The 20,096-nt window shown below is 43.6% G+C and overlaps 1 protein-coding gene across 1 annotated transcript in view; it reads left to right on the top strand.

Annotated features, from left to right (window-relative positions):
- Positions 1-19,818, top strand: part of LEPR (leptin receptor) — a 32,151-nt gene extending 12,333 nt beyond the window's left edge. Inside the window, exons 7-18 of the mRNA XM_005151308.3 lie at positions 943-1,239; positions 1,407-1,524; positions 5,444-5,643; positions 7,135-7,283; positions 7,506-7,665; positions 7,744-7,826; positions 9,124-9,340; positions 10,689-10,871; positions 11,411-11,506; positions 11,790-11,892; positions 12,203-12,278; positions 17,263-19,818. Coding sequence (XP_005151365.2) covers positions 943-1,239; positions 1,407-1,524; positions 5,444-5,643; positions 7,135-7,283; positions 7,506-7,665; positions 7,744-7,826; positions 9,124-9,340; positions 10,689-10,871; positions 11,411-11,506; positions 11,790-11,892; positions 12,203-12,278; positions 17,263-18,090 — 2,510 coding nt within the window. The 3' untranslated portion in view covers positions 18,091-19,818. The remainder of the gene's footprint in view (positions 1-942; positions 1,240-1,406; positions 1,525-5,443; positions 5,644-7,134; positions 7,284-7,505; positions 7,666-7,743; positions 7,827-9,123; positions 9,341-10,688; positions 10,872-11,410; positions 11,507-11,789; positions 11,893-12,202; positions 12,279-17,262) is intronic.
- Positions 19,819-20,096: the final 278 nt, after the last annotated feature.

The following is a 20,096-nucleotide window of genomic DNA, read 5'->3' as shown; positions in this document are numbered from 1 at the left end:
ATGGGCAGGGACCCCTTCCACTGGAGCAGCTTGCTCCAAGCCCCTGTGTCCAACCTGGCCTTGAGCACTGCCAGGGATGGGGCAGCCACAGCTTCTCTGGGCACCCTGTGCCAGCGCCTCAGCACCCTCACAGGGAAGAGCTTCTGCCTAAGAGCTCAGCTCAGTCTCCCCTCTTCTGGCAGGTTCAAGCCATTCCCCTTGGCCTGTCCCTACAGGCCCTTGTCCCAAGCCCCTCTCCAGGTTTCTTGTAGCCCCTTTTGACACTGGGAGCTGTTCTTACGTCTCTCCAAACCTTCTGCAAGCTGCGCAAGCCCGTGCTTCAGCTTCAGCTAATGCTTTAGTTAACATCATTTCAACACCCGGCCGGGTTCAAAGAGTCAGATATTTCCCCCACACCCCTGCAAACCCAAATGTTGCACTTCTCTTATTTGCATCTTCTTTCAATTTTACCTGAGAACAGTTTTATGATTTTATGTGTTTGTCCTTTTGAGATGAATTATGGAAGCAAACCCTTTCTAGCTTGCTAGTACTGCTTGCAGCATTTAAATAAGCTGACCTGGTGCCTTAAATTGGTGGAGTGGAAAGCAGCAGTGTTAATCTGGTTTCCTGTGATTTAATTTACAGCAGCCCCTATGATTCCCTTTTCCCCTTGTGCTTCTGTGTATTGCTTTCACTGGAGCCTTCAGTGATTTCTGCTCATTTAATTCAGGTTTGCCTCGGGATATTAAAGATATTTAGCAGAATTTACTAATGTCAGTTATGGAGTGAGACAGTCAAAGGCTCATTCCTGCCTCTCTCCCCTATAGCTGTTTATAGTAATTAAGAAGTAGGAAATGTAGAAATACACCTGGATAATGTTAATATTTTCCTATTGTGTTTTCCTTTATGGGTGTTTTTGTGTGGATTCTAATCTCAGTTGATATTTTTTCCCCTTCTGTGTAGCTCAAGTCCTGTACTTCCCTCCTAAGCTACTGACCAGTGTTGGCTCTAACGTTTCCTTTCATTGCATCTACAAAAATACAACCAAACTTGTAGCATCCAAGAAGATTGTCTGGTGGCTGAACTTAGTAGAAGAAATCCCACAAAGTCAGTATACGCTTGTGAATGACCGTGTAAGCAAAGTTACTCTTTTCAACTTGAAAGCAACAAAACCTAGAGGAAGTTTCTTCTATAACGCATTGTACTGTTGTCATCAAAATAGGGAATGTCATCATAGATACGCTGAATTATATGTAGTAGGTAAGATTCCAGACGATTTTAAATTATCATTTCACTGCCTTTGAAGCATAAGATCAGAATATCTCCATTGTAAGCTCCAGTTAGATTTTATTGCGCAGCTGTAGTAAATGTTTTTATACAAACACTTATATATTCATTAATCTGAACTTTCCATGTGTTTTAATTAGATGTGAATATTAATATCACCTGTGAAACGGATGGGTACTTAACTAAAATGACTTGCAGATGGTCTGCAAACCCAAACACTGTGCTCCTGGGGAGTTCCTTGCAGTTAAGATACCACAGGTGTGTATATAGCTGTTAATGCACTTGTTATTTTTGGGAAGTGTTGCTCTGGAAATATTATCACAGCAAAGAATTCTGAGTAGATGTAATTATAAAATGTCCTTAGTTCCTGTAAGCTGAAATTTTTCCCTCCTGGAACTCCACAGGTATTAACTATTTGCATTGCCAACCACACCCCCAGAGCATGAGCAGCAGCTCAGGGAGGGGATCCTGCCCCTCTGCTGTGCTCTGGGGAGACCCCCCCTGCAGTCCTGATCCAGCTCTGGGGCAGCAGCACAAGAGGGATGTGGAGCTGTTGGAGCGAGGCCAGAGGAGGCCATGGAGCTGCTGCGAGGGCTGGAGCAGCTCTGCTCTGGAGCCAGGCTGAGAGAGCTGGGCTGGGGCAGCCTGGACAAGAGAAGGCTCCTGAAGGGGAGAGCTGAGAGCAGCTCCAGTGCCTAAAGGGGCTGCAGGAAAGAAACCTGGAGAGGGGCTTGGGACAAGGGCCTGTAGGGACAGGCCAAGGGGAATGGCTTGAACCTGCCAGAAGAGGGGAGACTGAGCTGAGCTCTTAGGCAGAAGCTCTTCCCTGTGAGGGTGCTGAGGCGCTGGCACAGGGTGCCCAGAGAAGCTGTGGCTGCCCCATCCCTGGCAGTGCTCAAGGCCAGGTTGGACACAGGGGCTTGGAGCAAGCTGCTCCAGTGGAAGGGGTCCCTGCCTGTGGCAGGGGTTGGAGCTGAAGGAGCTTTTCATTCTCTTCCAACCCAAACTATTATAGGGTTCTATGATACGTATTTAGAAGGGGGACCATAGATACTCGAGTGTGTAACATGCATTCTGTGAAAAAGTTTCTTCCATTCAGGATGAAAAAAGTCTTACTTATATAGAGAGAATCAAATCTTAGTTCATAAAGGGAATACTGCTTTATGAAGGTAGGTAGTATTTTTTGGTGGCCAGAGCAATTCTTAGTTTTCAGGTGTTTTTTTAGGTGTTTTCATGTAGGTGGTTTAATTTTGTCTGTTTGGGGAAGAGCAGGAGAACTGCAATGTGGAACAAACATTCCTGCTTGCAAAACACAAACCTGATTATTAAATCCGTGCTGTGTTCATCCTTATCTTCATTCATGTGCACAAATACTGTCTCTTATAGTGTTGTTTTACCATGAAAGTAAAAAATCCCTCTGATACACTAATGTATTGGACTAATACGCTGGAATTTTCTAGAACTGTATTAGTCTTTATAGGAACAAGACAGATACCTCTTCCTGAGAAAATGTCTTTAGTTTTACTGTTCTGCTAGACTTGATATGCAAAGCTTTGGCACACAAGCTTAAAACAGTCATGAGGGTCCAATCCTTTGGGAAGCTGAACTCTCTTCTCTGTTGGAAGAATACTGTTGTAGTACCAAGGTGAATATTTCTCAGCATTTTCTGGATTAAAGTAAGAACTGGGATGCCTGAGATTGCATGTGGAGGTTTTTTGGGCAGGATTAGTGACCAACTGGCTGCTAAGGTAGATTTTGTTTAAACTGTCTTCAAAAACATGAATGTAATGAGGTGTGCAGCTGGGCAGGGAGCTTGAAATAAAACCCATGCTGCTCTTGCCAAGGTTTTTATTCCCACTTTTTACTTGTTCAGGTTTATTTGAAGATGTTCTTTTCTAGTAGGAGGTGATACCTCCTGCATTTGTTACAGTTTGGTAGATCAAACAGTGAACATTAATACAGAGTGAAAATGCTGCCTAGAAGCTGGTATTTGTTGTGATCTTTCTTTGGGTTTTTGTTTGTTACTAGTAAGATCTGACAGAGAAAAAAAAACCCAAATAAATAATGGGGGACCCCATTCATGTAGTGATTTCCAAACAGTATAAGATATTTAAAAATACATACTTATGAGAATACTAGTATCATAGAATCCTATATTGGTTTGTGTTGGAAGGGACCTTAAAGCTCCTCCAGCTCCAGCCCCTGCCCACGGGCAGGCACCCCTTCCACTGGAGCAGCTTGCTCCAAGCCCTGTGTCCAACCTGGCCTTGAACACTGCCAGGGATGGGGCAGCCACAACTTTTCTGGGCACCCTGTGCCAGTGCCTCAGCACCCTCCCAGGGAAGAGCTTCTGCCTAAGAGCTCAGCTCAGTCTCCCCTGTTCTGGCAGGTTCAAGCCATTCCCCTTGGCCTGTCCCTACAGGCCCTTGTCCCAAGCCCCTCTCCAGGTTTCTTTCCTGCAGCCCCTTTAGGCACTGGAGCTGCTCTCAGCTCTCCCCTTCAGGAGCCTTCTCTTGTCCAGGCTGCCCCAGCCCAGCTCTCTCAGCCTGGCTCCAGAGCAGAGCTGCTCCAGCCCTCGCAGCAGCTCCATGGCCTCCTCTGGCCTTGCTCCAACAGCTCCACATCCCTCTTGTGCTGCTGCCCCAGAGCTGGATCAGGGCTGCAGGGGGGGTCTCCCCAGAGCACAGCAGAGGGGCAGGATCACCACTGTTATTTGTATAAGATTCCATTACATATTGGGAACAAAAATACAGAAAAAGAATATGAATTTTGAAACCAAATGAAACGTGTTTTAATTACCTAACTTATTTGTGAGAGACGCCACAAGTATGCAGGAATTGCTGGTGTTTGCTTAGACATAGCAAGTCCTCAAGTTAAAAGTTGGAAGTTAGATGTGTCACATCACCATCAGACATGTCTGGTTTCTAGGAGCCCACAGCTATTCCTCTTAGCGACTGATGCAATTATGTCCTGCAGATGAAAGCCAGTGTTCTGCAGTGCATTGGTGTGATAGCTTTGCTTTTGGTGTCTTGTTTTGGTTGGGTTGTAGCTACATCTTCCTCTACAGCCAGTGCTGCCAACAGAAACAGTGCAGAGATGATCATCCTGTAAATCCAGGGAATGCTGAGCTGAATCTTCAAAGCACAAGGCACTAGTTTAATCACTATTAGCTATGTGGACAGGAAGAGATTCAGCTCAGTGTAACTTCTGTGGTTCAGTTGGATAACTAATCCCTATCTGGCCACTCTCACCACAAGTCTAAGTTGGCCATGAAGCTTAGGAAAAATTAGGAGGAATTTGAACACTTTCCAACACTGATAAGGTGTACGGTGCTATTTTACCCAGAGTCCAGCTCTCCTCTCTTCTGTTGCCAGATGAGATACGTTCTGTATGTGGGATTTCAATAGCACCCTCCAGAACTGATATTTTTTTATGGGATTTCCATCTCCTGGAGACTTCACTGCCTGACTGATCCATGTGGCAACTTTCCCCTGGATGCCCTTTGGTGTTTTGAAAGCCATATTCTCAGCTGGAGCAAATTCTTGGCTGGAGATCTGCCTTGCTATGTGTATTGCTTAATAAACACCACTCAAGGAACGTGATTTGAACCTGCCAGAACAGGGGAGACTGAGCTGAGCTCTTAGGCAGAAGCTCTTCCCTGTGAGGGTGCTGAGGTGCTGGCACAGGGTGCCCAGAGAAGCTGTGGCTGCCCCATCCCTGGCAGTGTTCAAGGCCAGGTTGGACAGAGGGGCTTGGAGCAAGCTGCTCCAGTGGAAGGGGTCCCTGCCTGTGGTAGTTGGGTTGGAACTGGATGAACTTTTCATTGTCTTCCAAGCCAAACCAGTCTGGGATTCTGTAATTTATAAGTATTTGCAGGTGCCTGCTCTTCTTTACCTCTTTCTTCCTGTAGTTAGTTTCTTATCAGAAGATTTCCACAGCCTTCATGTTTTGCATTATTCAGTCTAAGAGCCAAAGCTTTGAGGAGTAACACTGCAATGTTATTTATGCATTTTGTGCAGATTCAAGTTCAAGATCTTTCCAAATAATCATCAGAAAACCCCAGATGGTTCCAGTGACACCATTTATTTTAATTGCCTTCAGAGTTCTATTTTACTGATGCCACGGACAGCTTATAGTTGCAGTGAGTTAACTAAATGTGTTTTTTCTCTCTTTTAAGGAGCAGAATTTATTGTTCCGACTTCCCAAGTACATCTCCAAAATCAGAGGTGAAAGAATGTCATTTGCAGAAGAACCATTCTTACGAGTGCACATTTCAACCTATTTTTCTTTTATCTGGATATACCATGTGGATAGAATTTAAGCACTTACTAGGAACACTTGAATCCTCACCAACTTGTGTCGTTCCAGCTGATGTGGGTAGGTCCAGATTCGTGCACGTCTTTCTTCACTTGTGACCTTGGATTTCATTCCTTATATGGTGTAGGTAAAGTACTTCTTCATAGCATTTTAACTCAATTAGATTGTGGAAAGAACACAAGAACATAAAAGCTTTGATATCGCCTTCTAAAAGACATTGGATTAAATCATATTTCCATACCTTTGCTTGGCACAGGAGCAGATTGTAGCTGCAGCTAATACCTATAACATGAAACATCCAGTTTTGTGTGTTTATCCTATAGGGAGTTTTGCAAAGAGATCTATAGAAAATGCAAGAATTAAATTTAGGGACAAAGTCTCATTTTGAAGGTTCTTGGTTATGTTATGTTTCTGAAGTCCTTAAGTAGTTAAGTTTATACTTTGGTGCGGCACTATATGTGTTATTTACACAGTTACCTGTTCACTTACAATCATAGGGACTGCTCATGCTCTTGTATGTATTTGCAAAGCTTCTTTTGTGACACAGAGCACTTAAATTTGTATAAAAGCAAGAGGCAGGGACAGTGTTTGAGTGTTTTCAAACACTGCAAAATGTGAAAACACTTATTATCTGCTCTGTGACTCAGAGCATTCATTGGACTCTATTTTTTGGACACAAAATTGGACAATATGTACAGAGAAAACATGGCAGCTGGAGCACAGAAGTGCTACATGAAATAAAGCAGAATAATAAACCACATCTATTATGTATGTGGAGAGCAGCTGTAGTGTTAGTCTGGGGTGAGCACGGCTGTGCTCTCCTTTGGCTATGCCCTTTTGGATGGAGATGCTGGCTTTGGACAGTGCTGCACAGTGAGGAGTTGTAGCAGAACTTCAGGAGCCTGGTTTATTGAAGTCATCACTTGAAAGCAATAGAATTGACCTACACTGAATGAAAGGTGCTCTGTGTCATGGTAAACCAAACCAGATTCATTCTAGCCCCACCCAGAATTGAAAGCTTACTTTACTTGTTATTTTTTCCTCGCTCACCATCTGATGAGCCAAAACAAGTTTTATGTATATTTATAGATGTATAAAATCATTTGCTGTTTGTACCAGGGGAGGTACAACGTGCTGGCACTAACATAAACTACTGGAGTTTGGATTAAAATGAAATGTACTGAAACTTGCCCATGAATGATTATTTTGTTATTAAATGAAATGCTTATTCTGTCAGAAACTTTGATTTTGAGATTTCAACTTTGCCTTTTCTTTGGTGATTTTACTTTGGGTCAAAATTGGAATGAACTTCCCATTAGACAAGCATTCTCTTTCTCCGTCAGCAATGCTCTGTCTGCAGAGAATGGCCGAGCCAGCCCTCATTGGTGAATGGTTACATTTACATTCTAGTCCAGCTTTACTTGGGATGGCAGAAGCTACAGTGTGACACCTGCCACCCTCAGGGCAGAAGAAAATAACCCATGATGGGTGGATTTAATGAGGAATGTCCTTGCAGACCTTATAGCCTTTCTTTTTCTTTCCATTTTCTAGTGAAGCTGCTTCCTCCCTCCAGTGTTAAAGCAGAACTCACCAGGAATGTTGGGCTGCTGAATGTGAGCTGGACAAACCCTCTGTTTGCAAACAGTGATCTGAAATTTCAGATTCGGTATGCTGTGAACAGGGAGGAAATGATGTGGGAGGTACTGTCTCTTTTAATCTAGATCATGGGTTGATGCAGTGTTGTCACTGAGCGTGTTAACTGGGTTTAGGTGGAATTTGTGGCATGCAGTGAATCATGGTTATAATGGTTGTGTTACAGATCAATTCACTTTCTTATTGGATCCATTTTCAGGAATTCTGACTCGAACAGATGCTAAAACAGCCTTTTGTTCTTACTCAGCCTGTTTTGACTTCTGTTACAGCTTTATGAAGTTTCAAATGCACCCACAAGATCAGCTGTGATAGAAGTTCAAAACCTTTGTGTTGAGTATGTCGTTCAGGTCCGGTGCAGGGAGCTGGATGGATCAGGCTACTGGAGCAACTGGAGCAGATCAGCCTATACTGTTGTAAAAGATATCAAAGGTACTTGTGCTTTCAGAGTGCGTTCTTTGGGGCTGTGCAGCTTCAGACTGAAGAGTGACACTTGTTTCAAAACTGCAGCTCCCTTACAGGGCCCTGAATTTTGGAGGATTATTACTGAAGATCCAGCAAGGAGGCAGAAGAATGTTACACTCCTGTGGAAGGTGAGAACAATTCCATTTTGGTCTTTCACTTTGATCCAAAACCCATGGGAAGAATTGCCAGAAAGGGAGTATGATGAGCACATTTGCCTGGGAGGCAAAGCTGGGCAGTCACTGCTTATCAGGCTTCACTTGGGATGTGACTTCTTTTGAGTTATTACCTCTTGCTTGGTTAATACTGGAGGCAAGTGGAGGTTGCTGGTGAATATTGACTGTAAGACTGTGATACAGTGGGAGGTGGGTTTGTCTTCTTTGCTCAAACAGCCTGTCTTGGACTTTACTCCTGGTTTTATTCTCTTTATTCTGTCATGCACCTTGCTGGCACATGTTGAGCTAATCTTGTACCAATCTTTACCAAGTTCGTAGTAATGGAGTAGGACAAGAGCTTTCCTAGTGCTGTGTGGTTGGGTGTGAGTTGGATGAGACATACACACTGGATGCAGGCATATTCCACACAGGAAGCTCACAGGCCAACCTCCTGAACGGATGTTTGTAGAGTGGACCCATCTGAGGTCCAGTTAACTGCACCACAGCCATGTTGAGCTGTACGTGGGGCTGCATCACAGCCATGGGGAGCATCCTGTTGTTCCTGGTGTCTTACAGTCCTCACTACAGGAGAGCCCTCAGATCTCCAGGCAAGCTACAATTTTCCTTGCCTTTGTGTGGAGACCTCTACTTTCAGTGTTAGTTACACAAATGCTATGAAACAGACTTAAAATACAATTTGCTCTTAACACTCAGAAGAAAGAGTAATGTGGAATCACAGATTGCAATTTAGAATGAGGTGCAGTCTTTAGCTGCCAAGTTCTGCTGACTGAGATGCCTGAGCGGAATGTGCCACTGACTCCTAGGGAGCTGCCTGTACAAACACCACTGCAACTGCACGTAAACTGGGCACAGTGAACAGGTTAACACAGGACAGAGAAAAAAAGCATATCCGTGACTACTCACTCCTGTTTGCCCATGTGTAGTGTGCAAACAGTCATCTGTTCTCAGTCCTGAAAAAGACTTAACATGAAACAGTGAGTTACTAGAGGAGCCTGAAAGTTTGTATTTCCTTGTGCCCTCCTTTTCCCCTTGGAAAAACAGCAAGGAATTGTGTCAGCTCTCAGGGAGGGAGATAGAAGGAATCAAGTCTTTAGATGGACTGCAGAGCCTTTGCTAAAAGGACAGTAGACGGCCTATAGAATATCTTTACTGGATCATGTTTTCTTAACATTGGAACGTGCCTTTTGCCCAAATAACATTTGCTTTTGGAATCAAAGGCTGGGAGATTAATTCATGCCAATATTTGCTGCAGCCACTGATGAAGAGTCACTCCTTGTGCAGCGTGAGCCGATACGTTATACAGCATCAGACATCAGGAAACACCACATGGTCAGAGTATGTTGACAATGGCACTACCTGTTCATTTCTATGGACTGAACACACACACACCATTACTGTTCTGGCCATGAATTCAGTTGGAGTTTCTTCAGTTAATTTTAATTTAACTCTATCCCAGCAAATGAGCACAGGTAAGAAACACCTATTAGTGACCATTTTGAGATGTGGAAAATGCTGGGAATTGTTGTGATGCTTTTGGACAAAGATTTCTTTATAATCAAATTTCCTTTCTTAGGGTAAAAAAATGTTCTGTGATGGTACAGTCAACTGTATATGGGAAACAGATTCTGCATCTCACCCACAGAGCTAGTTGAAAAATGAGATTTCCATTGCATGAAAACCTTAATGACCTTTGAGTTGAGAAAAGAGTTGTCTGTTACTTTCCACTAGCAGAATCTAAAGTAATTAATCAAAGAATATGAAATTCTTACTGTAGGACTGATCTTTCATCTACTTTGTCTTAGAAACACCCAACATTCCTGCTAGGGAATGTTTGGTTGTTTCCAAAATGATATATGGTCTTGTTTCTCTGGCTGCTCACCTGAGGGGCTGCCAGAGTACATAGTTTGAGAGGTTTGGCTTTACTTCCTAAGCAGCCTCTCATTGGTTCAGCTGCTTTATTGGTTCACTCTGCTTTATTAATTAAATAAAGTCTGTTGCATTGAAATACTTCAATTGTGTAACATTCATGTGCAAATATATGCTGTGGGAAACATCACTGCAGCCTAATTGTAGAACTTTCCTGCTCTAATGCTATTTTAAAAGCATTATTATGGATAAAATTCTCTGCTACAGTGTGTAAATGTGCTCTGGAAACCCTGTGGTTGGTAGCAGATGGCATGGGAAGCCTTTGTCCAAGTGGATTGTTACCTTGGTGTATTGCTTAGACTCAATAGGGTTTACCTTACAGGGCTCTCAGCGTGTTCTTTACTATTTAAATGTTGACAGTTCAGTAGTTTTTTTTTTGTTAAGGAGTTATAGTTACGGAAGTGCACATGAGAATCAGGATGTTTGTTTGATGTCTGATAAAAAACTTGATCTGTTTAATGTTCAGGACTAGTTGGAATGAACCAAGCTGTGCTGGCTTAAAGAGAAATATACTTGCTTATGTGAACTAGAGACCTGGCTTTATTGTATAGAAGACAATTAAACAAGTAAATGAGAAATGAGCAAGTTGCCCAGAGAAGCTGTGGCTGCCCCATCCCTGGCTGTGTCCAAGGCCAGGCTGGATGGGGCCTGGAGCAAGCTGCTCTAGTGGAAGGTGTCCCTGCCCATGGCAGGGGGTTGGACCTGGATGAGCTGTGTAAGGTCCCTTCAGCCCAAACCAGTCTGGGATTCTATGATACCATGTTCATATGCTGAAACCATAAGCAGTCACCAATATGCATGTAGTTTGCAGTGGACACCTCTCCTGCTTAACCCATCATCATCTCACTTCTGCTCACATTACTTATGGCTGGTTTCTCTTTGCCCTGTCAGTGGGTGTTGTGCGGTCCCTCAGTGCTTACCCAGTGAACAGCACTTGTGTGATTCTGATCTGGACACTCTCCTCTCAAATATACATGGTAACGTCTTTTATTATTGAGTGGAAGAACCTTAACAAAGAAGAGGAGATGAAATGGGTGCGAGTTCCTCCAAATATCAGTAAATATTACATTTATGGTGAGTGTGCCCTGGAAAATAGAATATATTATGTTTATATGGAGCAGCAAGATGGACATTACTGAGCTCTTTAAATCCTTTTCCTCCCTCTCTGTTTCTGATTTATGATAAGGACCAGCAGAGCAATTACTGATCATCATTACAGCACTGACTGTAACGGATTGACTGCTGCGTTTCTGATAAGGTTAACAAAGACTGATGCTCAGGAGTGTGTTCATTTTTTGGCAATACAAAGAAGTCAGTTCTGGAATATTGAATACACCAGCTAATATCTAAGTTAATGTGTTAATTCCATATGCATTTTGGCTTTAATCTAAAAATTTTTTACAATAGCTCCATAAAGGTTTTAACTCCATGACAGAATAATGATAGATTGTCCTGTACAGATTAATGGGTTTAATCTTCTGATATTAAAGTATGTATCTATAAAAGACAGCTTTCGTTATTCCCCTCTCTGGGCTGATCTGAGTGTCTGTGGAGGTGATTGTTTAAAAGCAGGATAATAGTTGTGATTCAGAAGGTTGATTTCCTCTTTCCAGATCACTTTATCCTGATCGAGAAGTACCAGTTCAGCCTGTATCCTGTGTTTGCTGGAGGAGTTGGCAAACCCAGAGCAACGGATCAGTTTACCAAAGGTGACTTACAGGATCTTTCTTCATGTTGTGTATGAAATAGGAGCTTGTAAAGGTAACATTTAAATGCAGGAAAAGCCTGTATCTTACCAGAAAAACATGGCCATTTTATTTATATTTGTATATGTATATATTGTCAGTTTAATTATATTTCTAATTATAATTGTAATATAACTGTGTGTAATTATAATTGTAACATAAATACAGACAGTGATTTAGATGCAAACTACTTATACACAAACAAACTGTTTGACTGCATTATTAACTGAATCCCTTTAACTTCCAGCTGGATATGAAAATGAGAACAATGCCAACCTCTATGTGGTTCTGCCAATATGCATTTCAACCTCAGTTTTGTTGCTTGGAGCACTGCTGGTTTCACACCAAAGGTGGGTTGTTGACATCTCAGAAGAAGGTGGTGCAGCTTAGGGGTTGCCTCAGTGCGGAACTGGTGGGCGAGATATTTCTGGGGGAAGCTAGGGATGTGTATTTTTGATGTACTGTACTGAAAGGCAGTGGACTGTGGAATACAGCACCCAGAACTGAGTGTGGTCTTGTTACCTTGTGAAAATGTCATTGTCACAGTGCTCTGGATAAACAAAACTGCACAGATTCCTTTCCTGACCCAGCAGAGGGGAATGAGAGCAGTACAGAGAGTATGAGACCAGTACCAACTCCAGGATTTACTTCATGTTTCAGAATGAAGAAGCTGTTTTGGGAAGATGTTCCAAACCCCAAGAACTGCTCCTGGGCACAAGGAGTTAATTTTCAGAAGGTGTGTATTTCCCTAGTGATGTCTCTTCCCCCACCCCACTGCTCTGACTGCTGGTGGGTAGACCAGACCCTGCCTGAGCTACTGAATGAAGCCACTTGAGCCTCTGAAATTACCAGTGCAGCATTTCTCTTCCAGTGCAGCATTTCTCTTGGCTGTAGAGAGCTGACACCTGGAACCAGGCCAGGACCAGAGACTGACATCTATGAACGTAGCTGGTAGTTAAATTTCAGGGCAATCAGTAAATCAGTTGCAGAATCCCATGGATGGTAGTGCTTGTGCACCTCAGCGAGTGCCATGAGTATATCAAAGGCCAAATTCTTTGCTGTGATAAACAGCCTGTGATTTGGGCACTCTGGTGGGTTGTAGAGTCTTCATGTGGGCTTAGCGGTAGACTAAGCTTCTCATGGTCCCAGCATCCAGCATTGTGCAATCACTGAGATAATAATCCAAATTCAGAGCTGTTATTTCTAAAAGAAAGAGCATCTAATAGCAGAAGATTTTTTTCATGTGTTTAATTTGCATTCCCCAGTGAAGGTTTCTTTTTCTCATCTTTTATTTCATAGCATGATTTGGGTTGGAAGGGACCTTGATCCTCATCCAGCTCCAACCCCTGCCACAGGCAGGAACCCCTTCCACTGGAGCAGCTTGCTCCAAGCTCCTGTGTCCAACCTGGCCTTGAACACTGCCAGGGATGGGGCAGCCACAGCTTCTCTGGGCACCCTGTGCCAGCGCCTCAGCACCCTCCCAGGGAAGAGCTTCTGCCTAAGAGCTCAGCTCAGTCTCCCCTGTTCTGGCAGGTTCAAGCCATTCCCCTTGGCCTGTCCCTACAGGCCCTTGTCCCAAGCCCCTCTCCAGGTTTCTTTCCTGCAGCCCCTTTAGGCACTGGAGCTGCTCTCAGGTCTCCCGTTCAGGAGCCTTCTCTTGTCCAGGCTGCCCCAGCCCAGCTCTCTCAGCCTTTCATTTCACTTAAACAGAGAATGGACATTCTTTGAAGTCTAATCATGATCAGTGCCTGCTGAACCACTGGGCCAGCTTCCAGGCTTTCTATACAGCATTGTTAGAAGACTGTTATATTTCTATTCAGCAGACAGGAAGCACAGATGCAGCACTGAGTTGTTTAAATATAGTGAGTCCTGGAAGTAACTTGGTCAAAAATCTAAAATGCCCTTGGAAAGATGAGGAGCAAAACCAAGCCCCAGTTTGTCACTTGCACAGGCAGAAGCACTTACTTTGGTTTTGGTGGTTTTCACTTTTAGTTGCTGCTCTGCAGACTGGCACAGGGCTGAATCCTCTCAAGCCCTGGTTCTCAGAAAGAGTTGAGAGAGCCCAGCCCTTCCTAGGATGCAGCCCAGGAAGCAGAGACATCAGATTGGTTTGGAATTTATCCAGCTTGAGTGCAAGATCTGCCCAGTTACAGCTCCCAGCTCCACTTGAAAGTAGTTTCTTGTTCTAATTGGGTGTTTGTTCTAATTGAGAGCCAGCTTGGGAGTTCCCACTGACTCCAGACACATCAAAATGATCAAATATCTATTCACACAAGTACTGCGTTGTCCCATTATGGTCTTTTGCGCTTTTTGTATGCATTTGGGTGCAGCAGCAACTCAGAAACTGGGTGTGTTTTGTGCCTCACTGAGCTTTTTATTTGCTTGCTTTTTCCTGGAAGTACCAATGTGCATGTTATTTATACAGCTTCTTCATTTGCTATCATTTAAATATGCAGCCACCCCAGTGCAGGTGCATGAATAATCTCTAACATTCTATCTGTACTTGGAAAAGAGGCCAGAAATCCTAAAGGAAGATGTGATTTTGGTGTTAGCTGGAAGGGGTCTGTGAATAGATCTTAATTGCAGGGGTATGAGTAGTACCAGCACAACTGTATTTGTCTGATCTTCATCTGTAGCAAAAGGAGTTCATGCCAATCCTCACTGTCCCCACCTGCAGAGGGGCATGAAGTTCGCATGTTGGATTTAGCACTTTGGAAATGATTCTCCTCACTGACTGGTTGAGCTGAAATAAGGATATTAAAGTTGATGAAGTTCAAACCAGGGAGGGTGAAGCTGACACCCTGGTGATCCTGCTCTGTATCCATATGCCTGGCCCCATAATTAATTAATGGGGAAAAACTGATGGAAGATGAAAGGAAGTGAAGTTTGACATGCTTTTTGACAGCTTGTGCCACAGGATGCACACCTCTTCCATGCCTTGTGCTAACTTCACTGGGAAATATTAACTGCATTCAAAGCACAGGGCCTGTCCTCAGGTTGGCATCTCTTGCTCATAAGCGTCCAAGGCTGAAATATGTTCTTTGAAACCATATTTTTGGAGACAAATCCTGCTTTTTTGTATGTGTGGATGGAATTTCCTGGACAAAAAGCAATGTACAGCCCACATGTGATATTTTTCCTTAGTTATGATAAGCACTGATTACATAAATAGCCTCTATACCACTGCTGGGAAATTCTGAAGGCATATGATGTGGAACTCCTGTCTTGTCCTGGTACACAGCCGTATTAAATCATCTGATCATTAGTTTGTATATTTAATATCTCACATTTGGTACTCCAGAACTACATTTATAGACTATTTTATCCTGATTGTATCGCTTTCAGCAGCAGGATGGTGTTTAAGGTCCCTTCCAACCCAAACCATTCTATGAATCTATGAATCCTAATCTAAACCAGACAGGTCTTGTATCTAGACTCCATCTTTCAAGCCTTTACATGTATGAATAATGTCAAAAAATCACAGAAATTCCTCTTCTCTGCTCAATAAAATAGTAAATAAAAAAGCAGTAGGACCTCCTGTAATGTTGGAGAAATTACTTAAACGCAACTACAGATATTATTTTACAGGGAAATTAATACTAATCTTGCAAAGACTCATGTGTATCTAAATTATCCTGCTGTGTCCATTGACTAATCTGCAACGTGTGGAGTTAAATGTATGGGATAGTCCAACTCTGGTCATGGCAGAATTAGGCCAGTAGCATATTTTGATATATCTATGTTTAACAGCTGGAGTGCAAAGTGATTCTGACCTGAACCCAGCTCAGGCTTCCAGCTCAGAGGTAGCCTGGGACTTCCGAGACAAATACAGCTTAAACCCTAGAGTGAGCAGGAGGGCAAAGTACAGCCTTGTTTGACATTCCTGGTTTGACTGGATTTCATTTCATCTGCTGGGCAAAGTTGGGAGCTGATGACCCAAGACTGACTTTTCCAAAGTAGAGAACTATTTTGCCTGTTGTTTAACACAGCTGGCGTCCAGATTATATTGCACATGCTTCTGCTACAGAAATCCAGCACTGTTCTCCTAGCTTACTAAGTAATTGTGAGATGGGAGAGTTCTACATCTTCTCAGGACATTGGAATATGTGTTATATTGGATTAAATATGACATGTTTTAAGAAGAGATGGTAGCCTTTGCCAAGCAGCACATCTGCCTCTGAATGGAATGTATTTAATCCTTGCAGGCAATATTATCTGTCTTTGTGTTTTCTGTATGTATCATTTGTATCATTTGTAAGAGCAGATACTAATGCTGGTGTGACAGAGCACAGAGGTTTTGGAAACCATAAACCATCTCTGTTGACGATAAACTGGATGCTGCTTATAGGAGGGCAGGTCTATTGGAAGGAAATGTGGGGGTTTGGTTGTTAAAAGCTTCCTTTTAACAGACAGATGGGAGACTGAGCTGAGCTCTTAGGCAGAAGCTCTTCCCTGTGAGGGTGCTGAGGTGCTGGCACAGGGTGCCCAGAGAAGCTGTGGCTGCCCCATCCCTGGCAGTGCTCAAGGCCAGGTTGGACACAGGGGCTTGGAGCAAGCTGCTCCAGTGGAAGGTGTCCCGGAGCTGGATGAGCTGCAAGGTCCCTTCCAACCCAAATCGGGCTGGGATTCTGTGATTCCTGTTAATATTTGTCTCCCATTCGAAAATGTCATTGGGGCAATCAGTATGCACTGGTTGGCTGTGGTTGTGTCGGTGTCAGTGCAGAACAACCCAGAGAGACAAGATCACTTTCACCAGACAATACCAGTTAACATTATTACAGCCTGGTGTATACAGATAGTAGCAGCTTACACCTTATTTCAATAGCCTGATAATGTTATATGCAGTTACTGACATCATTTTGAAGAGGAGGAGAGATTCCAGTGCACAGATTGGTTTCAGTGTAGGAAGATGATGAACTTGTGAGCAGCAAGTACCAGAGCAGTTAGATACCAGCTCACCAGCTTTGCCAAATGAGGGCATAGGTGCTACCAATAACTAGTCTAGACTAAAGCTAGGAGAGTTGGTATAGACTCTTCTATAATTGCAGACTAGTCTAAGTATTTTGACATGTTTCTAGTTGTTTTGGCAGCTTTCCTGCTGTAAAACATGGTTTGCTGATACACACAGAAAGTGTTTCTATTTGGTTTGCCTTGAATTCATTAGGAAATACAGGGTTTTCAAGTGAATTCTCCTCTGTAGCTAGGAGACCCACTTCATGCTGTTGTATGTTTTATGTGCATATATACTAGGTAGTAGTAAAGCATATGTTTCTCCAAAATAAATGTGTGTTTCTCTTTGTGCAGTTCTAACCTACAGCTCCTATTCTGATGAGAATGCTCTAAAAACACTATAGAAAGGCTGAATTTGACCCCAAATATATAATCCTAGGAGGGAACGTTCCTTTAGTTGACATGTAAATGATGAAGTCTATGGGTTATACAACCTAAATAAGAAGCCAGGGGTGTTTAAGGGCACACTTAACACAGGGTAAGCAGAACACTTGCTTTGCAGCACTTGACACACCAACAGCTTCTCACGTCTTTGTCTTGTCTTTGGTCTTTACTTACACACAGACATAAAAGAGAAGAAGGCAGTGTGGTTTAGAGGATTTTCAGCAATATACTCATACTAAAGCTATGGGGGGGTTGTCTGTGATTCTTAACACCAGTAGCTTAATCCTGAACTAAGACTGAGCATTAAAATTTATCTTCTCTTCTAGCCTGAAACTTTTGAGCATCTCTTCATCAAGCACCCCGAAGCAATGTCATTTGAGCCTCTTCTTCTGGAACCAGCAATAGTGCTGGAAGACATCAGTGTCACTGAAGTGTTGAAAAAGGAAGACTCTCAAGACTTTTTAGTCATTGATTCCATGTTTACAACACCACAAGACTCTGCACATGACTCTGCTTGCTCCAGCAGCCATTTCCATAGTAGCAGCTTCTCTGAGAGCTCCCACGATGGCCAAAGCAGTGCAGAAGTGACAGGGGAGTCTGATATTAAATATGCTACTGTCCTCAGTAGCTCCAGATTAAGTGGGCTTTATGAACACAAAGTGAGGCCAAGAAGTTGCTTTGCTAGGTGCCTCTTAGCTGAAGACTCCTCAGCTACAGGGTCCTTCTCAAGCAGCCCCTGGGTGGTGGGAAACGGGGCATTTCTGGTACTCCCTGATGCTCCCATCAGGCAGCCCAAGACTCTCTCCCTGTCCCTCATCTCTTCAGAGGGGTTTTCAGAGCCTTCAGATCATGATGATGCTTTCCCAGATGGAGACAGCTCTGAGCAGAGCTTGTGTTACCTGGGAATAACGTCACTAGGAAAAAAGGAGAATGACATTTTCCTAACAGACAGCTCCGGAGTGATGTGTCAGTTGCATGCAATGGATCTGCTCCAGGATGGAGGGGTTCTGCAGCACACACCACCTCATTTAAATGCCTTTATCCAAAACAGCCTTCAGTACAAAGTCATCATGCCATACATGCCACAGTTCCAGATGACTGCAACCAAGGTGCAGGACAGCACGGAGAAGACCTCTGAAGTCACCACACCATGACTTGATGCACTTAATAGTATTTTAGGTGTTGGTATGTTCTCCCATTTTCTATTTGCTGACTGGTTGCAGGAGTTCTGATTTGAAGCTGGGTAACTGGTTCTGTATTTGAGTGACAGGGTTTTTCCAGGAAGAAGTTCCATTTCTTCACCTGTTTTTCAAATGGGGGGCCTTGCTTTTGGGATTTATTTGTGTTCAAACTTGCCTCTGGTGCCACATTCTCTGTGTCGATGCCCGTCAGGTGTATATGTGAGCACTCCAGTGAAGAACTGCTCTTGGATTTGGACTCCGTGCCATGGACATTCAGGTGAAAGGACTGGATGTGATCCCAATGGACTGTGTTTTCCATAGCAGAGTGTGTCTGTTGGCAGCGCAGATACACACACACACATTTCTTCTCTCCTCAAACATCGCAGCATACTGTCCTGAAAGAGCTTGTTCCTGGTTTAGGGTTTGCTTTGGGACCTCAAGGGCAAGACAGGAAGGAGTGAGCTAACATGGAGGTTGAAATATGTACATGTGAGGTGTTTTGGGGGGAGAAAGCTGGAATGAGTAATTTCTCTGGGAATTATTTGTGACACTGAGTGCAACGGGGTGAGTTGACCTGGATGCGGTGCAGATTCCAGGCTCCGATACACTTAAGCTGGTGGGAAATGGATGCACTGTACAAATACCAAACATAATTGTTAGGCTTTTTTCCTTCCAGATCCTGATGTATTTATTGCTGAGCTGACATCTGGATTAAACAGAGCTTGTGAATACACAAATGGTCCCCATGAAAAAGCAGTGGGAACACTGTGTTTCAGCTGCTGGAAGGGAGGCCCTGATCAAGGACAGCTAACCTGTGGCTGCTGTTACAAGGGTCTCTTTTAAAGTGAATTGAAAATACTCATCAGCACCATCAAAGAGCATCATGAGGTCAGAGGAAAGAATCAAAACTCTTGTGGCAGCCTTAATTGTGGGGTGTTATCCAGGTAAAACCATGTACTTGGAAGTAAAATGTCCGTGTTCTTGTCATTGAGCATGGAATTCTAGTACAAATGGTACTGCTGCCAAGCTATCACTTCCAACCCCTTTTCCTAAGAGCCTGCAGTGGCAAAGACAGTGGCTTGATCCTGTGTTTTTGATCTGTGTTGAGCTGTTCTGTCTGCATGGATTTGGAGACATCACTGCCTTCACAAGCCCTGTGCTGCTCAGCTGGAAAGCTTCAGGTGGGAGGAAAAGCACACCATGCATCTGAGCTGTGTTTTCTGGGATGAGCAGGTAAAGAAACTACACTTGTTGGAAAGCCAAGTGTATCTTTTTCTACTTGATAGTAAATATTTTTGTAGGCATTCCAAAGAGCTATTTTGAGGAGCTAAGAAAGAGGAATATATTCTGTATTCTAAAGCTAAGTTAATGGAAAACTTGCATAGGTACTTAAACCCAAAATGGCAAACCCCAACAATGATAGTACATGATAGGAGAGGTGTGGAAACATTGAGTATTAGTGGCAAGGAATCCTGAGGAGCAGAAGGGACCACAGCAAGTGTGTGTCTGCACTTTGGAGTTAAGCTGAGCTTTACCAAAGCCCCCACAGCTTTTTCTTACTGAATGTGACACAGATCCAATGTACTTGTTCTGGAGCTGTTGTGTGGGATTAAAACCTGTTTTGTGTGAGTGACCAGACATCGTTGTCACTTGAAAATGGGCTTGGAGGCTGCAGGGACAAACCAGAAGGTTCCTAGAGAGTCCCAGCAGCAAAGCTGTGATCAGCACTCAGGTGAATGCTGAGCTTGGAACTCATCGCAGAACAGAACTTCCCTCCTGCTGGCATGTGAACCTGACATGATGCAACCTCTGCAGTCCCATGATTCCCCAGGGAATGGGCTCGGGTGCTGGATTCTACCTCTCCTGATGGCTTGTCCACCAGATCCAGCATCCCCTGAAGGTGTGGGGAGGCTGGTGTAGCTCGGCTGCCCTCACACTGTCCCAGCTAATGCCACAGGGGACTCCTTGTGGTGTGACCA

Source organism: Melopsittacus undulatus, chromosome 6 (genome assembly GCF_012275295.1).
Source record: "Melopsittacus undulatus isolate bMelUnd1 chromosome 6, bMelUnd1.mat.Z, whole genome shotgun sequence".
In the NCBI taxonomy this organism is placed as follows: Eukaryota; Metazoa; Chordata; class Aves; order Psittaciformes; family Psittaculidae; genus Melopsittacus; species Melopsittacus undulatus.
The sequence above is the reverse complement of the archived record's forward strand: the minus strand, read 5'-3'. Positions and strand labels throughout refer to the sequence as shown.